Below are 4,897 nucleotides of genomic sequence, written 5' to 3'. Positions count from 1 at the left end.
CCGCCCCGCGCACTGCGCCTGCGCGTCCGGCCCCGCCTCCCCCCACGCGCGCCCCGCCCCGCGCACTGCGCCTGCGCGTCCGGCCCCGCCCCACCACCACGCGCGCCCCGCCCCGCGCACTGCGCCTGCGCGTCCGGCCCCGCCCCCGCACTGCGCCTGCGCGCCCGGCCCCGCCCCCGCACTGCGCCCCCTGTCGGCTCGGCCGGGAAACCGCCCCCCCCCCTCCCCCGCCTGACGCATGCGCGGAAGGGGGCGTTTCCCGCCCCGGTGCGTCGCCAAGGCGCAGGCGCCGCGGGGAAATCTGCATGAGGGGCGGGGCCAGCGGGCAGCGATTAATATTCATGAGGGCGCGGCCCTGGGCAGCACGGCCACGTAAGACAGAGGGGGCGACGCCCTCATTAATATTAATGCTCCTTGTAAATATTTATGAGAGCAAATAGCCATGCATATTTAACAGCAGCGTTTAACCCTACCACGCTGAGTGCTCATCATGCTAATGAAGGACAGAGGAAACCCCACCAATGGAAAGCCAGGGTGTAGCCAGACCTCATTAATATTCATGAAGTGGGCGTGGTCCCGTGAAAACAGGCGGGGCTTCAGCAAAGCAGCAGCCGCCAAAAGCAGCGCTGAGCACCCAGTGACAAGCAGACCGGCTCTCACCTCCCCCCCACCTCCGTGTCCCCCTCTGACCCCCCCCCCGCCCCAGTCCTCAGCGCGCTGCTGTGGGGCCACCGCCCTCAGCCCCACTTCTCGCGGCGCGGCAAGGGCAGGAATGCCCTAAGGAAGCCCCAGAGCAGCCAGAGTTGGGGCAGGAGCCAGGGCGACACGCAAACACCACTGGCGTCCAAGGCCCCACACCGCCACATTCGGTGTCCCCCCCCCTCGCCCCCAGTAACACAGCACAGTCGAGGTGTCTCTTTTACTGGTCGAGACAAGGATTAAAAGGAGGAATCGTTAAAACAGTTTGCGACGGTGTCCCAGGAGCAGCGGGGCAGCAGGCGTGCAGGGCTCAGAGGGATGACGCCATGATGCTGGAGACGCCTGTGGGGAAAAAAAAGGGGGTCAGCGCGGGGGGCCTCGGGCCAGGGGGAGGCACGCCCTCCCGCCCCGCTACCCACTGTCAAAGTCAATCTTCTCCACGATGTTCTTGGGTTTGATGCTCTCCTCCTGGTTGCAGATGAAGATCTTCCCGGGCTCCGTCTCCGTCCAGCCGTATTTGCTCATCCAGACTTTTAACTGGGAGTCTGCAGGAAGGGAGAGGGAGGCACAGCCTCACCCCCTGGCCCGCCCCACCGGCCCGCCCTGCTCCGGGCTCGCCCATCCCCGCGCGGGCGGCCTTACCCGAGAGATCTCCCAGCATTTCAGCCAGCAGCCAGCGGTCAATGTGCTGGTACGTGATCCCCACCACGTGGCAGATGACTGCAGAAGGAAACCCAGAGCCAGCGTCAGCCCGGCCAGCGGCCCACCGCGGCCACGCCAGCCCCCGCCCGGGCTTCCGACCCCGCTCACATTTCCTCACAGAGTCCTCGAAGCCAGTGATCCCATCCAGGAGCTCCATGTTCTCATCCAGGGCTTGCTGCGGTGGCGGAGGAAAACTCACATTAAACATCCTCGTCCCGGCTGCTGCCGCTCCGCTGGCCAAGAGCCGCCCGGCCGGGGCTGCTCCTCCCGGCTCTGGGGAGGAAACTCACCCAGAAAGACTGGAAGTGGCAGGTCTCCAGGAGCTCGCCCAGGTAGAGGATCTGCCTGATGGGCCTCTCTTCCTGCTGAGGGCGGAGGAATCAAGGCAAATGTGCTAGAAAGAGCCCAGGACCTCGCAAGCTCCGCTCACAGCTACCCTCCCCTCTTGGGGTGCCCCCGATTTTGGGTCTCCCGGGCAGCAGAGAGTTATAAAAGGGAGAACGTGGCTGCAGCAGCCCAAAGCCACAACCACAGCTCAGGTTTTCCATCTCAGCAACGACGTGCGGGTCTCAGCTTCCAGCGCTGGGGACAGAAATGCCCTACCAAATTTACTGGGGACTGGGGGGACCCGACTTATCCCACAGAAAGCCCCCAAAGTCGTGAGGGCCCCCGCACCCCACATTCACCAGGCGTCCCAGGAGGATACATGAGCTTGGTCAATCATACATTTGCAGAGAGTAAAGTCTGTGTGGGGGAGGTTGGTCTCGCCTTAAGCAGGATCTGGGCCGTGACAGTGGTCTGGAAGAAGGCGGGATTGAACTGGTACCTGCGGGGAAGAGGAAGGCGGTAGGGCGCAGGGCGGCCTGGCACAACCCCAGTGCTGTAGGCGCCGGCCCAGGCCTCGGAGGCGCCGAGCTGGAGGCGCCCGCCCCGCTCACAGCTTCAGCACAGCCAGGTTGGCCTCCAGGTCATAGGCGTTCTCCTTGGCCTGCGTCTCCACGTAGCGCTCCAGCGTGGCCAGGTTCTCCGGGTTGTACCTGGGCAGGGGGAGGCACCACTGAGGGGCGGCGGAGGCCCCCACGGCTGTAACCCTCCCCCCAGAACTGGCCATCCCAGTCCAACGGGGGGGGGGGGGGGAGAGGGGATCCCCAAGACGTTCCAGGCCCCTATTCCCCCATGATACCACCCTGGTTCCAGTGCCCCCATTCCGGGTTGGTTTCCCTTCCCAGTTTCCCACCCTATCCCAAACTGATGCCCCCCCCCCATTCCCGGTCACTCTCCTCCCCGGTCCCGGAGACTCCCGGTCACTGCCCTCCTACGCAGTCCCGTTCCCCCAATTCCCGGGCATCCCCCAATTCCCGGGCACCCCCCCATTCCCAGCCCCCCCACCTCCCCCCTCCGCATCCAGCCCCGATCCCCGCTCCTGCGATTCCCGGGCGAGGCCTCCCCCGGTCGATGCCGCCTCCCCGCTCCCGCAGCCCCCCGTTCGCGGTCGGTGCCTGCCCCGCGGCCCCGGCCGCCCCCCTCGCCGGTACCGGTCGATGCCCCGCAGCAGTTTGCCCACGTTAGCCCGCATCTGCTCGAAGAGCGCCATGGCGCACGGAGCCGCCGCCGGAAGCAGAAGGGCGGCGGCGTAGGGTTCCGCCGGCCGCGGCAACTTCCGCTTCCGGCGCCCGCGCTCGCCGGGCATGACGGGAAGATGGCGGACTAGGCAGGAAGGAGAGACGCGCACGCGCAGAAGGAAGACAGGCGCGGGGCGCGGCCTTATGGTGGCGCGGGGAAGGCCACGCCCACCGCTAGGCCACGCCCACCGCTAGGCCACGCCCCTCCGCGCGGCCCGCGCTGCGTGCGGGCCGCGCCTGGTCTGACTGGGCCGCACTGGGCCGAACTGGGCCAGACTGGGGGACCCTGGGATCCTACTGGGGAGGACACACTGGGGGGGGAGGGGGGACACTGGGACCATACTGGGGCTGTGCCGGGCTCCCCCTCGGGCCAAACTGGGCCCAGACTGGGCAGCCACTGGGATGCTCACTGGTGGGGTGGGGGGGTGTCACACTGGGCTAAACTGGAACCACACTGAGGCCAAACTGGGCCAGACTGGGATGGGGGCAGTATTGGGATCAAGCTGGGACCCAGCGACCCCCCCAACTGGGGGCACACTGGGGTGATACTGGTGTCATACTGGAACCATCCTGTTCTCATGCTGGGGGCCAAACTGGTGCTAAACTGGGATGATACTGGGATCGTCTGGGCTCACGCTGAGGCCTGACTGGGGCCACACTGGGATGATACTGGGACCATACTGGGGCGCACTAAGACCACGGGCTCATGCTGAGGCCTGACTAGGCCCAAACTGGAAGATACCAGGACCATACTGGGCTCACACTCGAGGGGGGGGGGGGGGAGGGGCACACTGGGACGATACTGGCGTCCCGCTGAGACGCAGCTGGCTCGCACTGGAGCCAAACTGGTGCCGCACTGGCTGCTTGTCGTGGCCGGGGGGGGGGGAGGGGGCAGAGCCCGGACGCCTGGGCCCCTTCCCCATCTCAGCGAGGCCTCGTGGTTAAAGCGGGGGTGGGGGTGGGGGGGGGAGCCCGGACGCCTGGGCCCCCGCCAGCGTTTCCCGCGGCGCCCCGGACGCCTGGGCCCCCGAGGGGGGGGGGAGGGGCGTGCCTCAGTTTCCCCTTCCGCCGCGGCGCCTTGTGGGGCGGCGGCGGCGGCAGCGTCCCCCGGACAGGGGTGGGGGTGGGGGGCGCAGAGGGGAGGGAGGGGGGGGAACGGACGGACGGACGGACGGACGGACAGACGGCCGCGGCGGCCCCCCCCCCCCGGCCCCCGCCATGGACCCCCGGCGCCTCGGCATCGCCGCCCGCGACCCCCGCGACGACTTCGAGCTCCTGCAGCGCCTCGGCGGCGGCACCTACGGCGACGTCTACAAGGTGCCGGGCGCCGCCCACGCCCCCCAACTGCCCCCCCCCCGCGCCGTGGGGCCGCCCGCGCCCCCCCAACTGCCCCCCCCCCCCCGCCGTGGGCCGCCCGCGCCCCCCAACTGCCCCACTCCCGCACCGTGGGCCGCCCGAGCCCCCCAACTGCCCCCCCCCCCCCGCCGTGGGCTGCCCACGCCCCCCAACTGCCCCCCCCCGCGCCGTGGGGCTGCCCGCGCCCCCCAACTGCCCCCCCCCACGCCGTGGGGCTGCCCGCGCCCCCCAACTGCCCCCCCCCCGCCGTGGGGCTGCCCGCGCCCCCCAACTGCCCCCCCCCCCGCGCCGTGGGGCTGCCCGCGCCCCCCAACTGCCCCCCCCCCACGCCGTGGGGCTGCCCGCGCCCCCATCTGCCCCACTCCCGCGCCGTGGGGCCGCCCGCGCCCCCCAACTGCCCCCCCCACGCCGTGGGGGCCGCCCGGGCCCCCCAACTGCCCCCCCCCCACGCCGTGGGGCCGCCCGGGCCCCCCAACTGCCCCCCCCCGCCGTGGGGCTGCCCGCGCCCCCCAACTGCC

General features: G+C 70.0%; 1 protein-coding gene across 1 annotated transcript; it reads right to left on the bottom strand.

Moving 5' to 3' along the window:
* Nucleotides 1–905: 905 nt before the first annotated feature.
* EIF3K (eukaryotic translation initiation factor 3 subunit K) lies at nucleotides 906–3,044 on the bottom strand. Its single transcript, XM_062598254.1, is given in 9 exon segments — nucleotides 906–1,041; nucleotides 1,119–1,244; nucleotides 1,342–1,419; nucleotides 1,510–1,576; nucleotides 1,692–1,766; nucleotides 2,108–2,166; nucleotides 2,169–2,227; nucleotides 2,340–2,438; nucleotides 2,937–3,044. Coding segments are annotated over 9 exon segments (654 nt in total). The 5' UTR covers nucleotides 2,996–3,044; the 3' UTR covers nucleotides 906–1,009.
* Between the last annotated feature and the right edge of the window lie 1,853 nt (nucleotides 3,045–4,897).

The sequence above is a fragment of the Rhea pennata genome, chromosome 32, assembly GCF_028389875.1.
Source record: "Rhea pennata isolate bPtePen1 chromosome 32, bPtePen1.pri, whole genome shotgun sequence".
NCBI classification, from domain to species: Eukaryota; Metazoa; Chordata; class Aves; order Rheiformes; family Rheidae; genus Rhea; species Rhea pennata.
The sequence above is the reverse complement of the archived record's forward strand: the minus strand, read 5'-3'. Positions and strand labels throughout refer to the sequence as shown.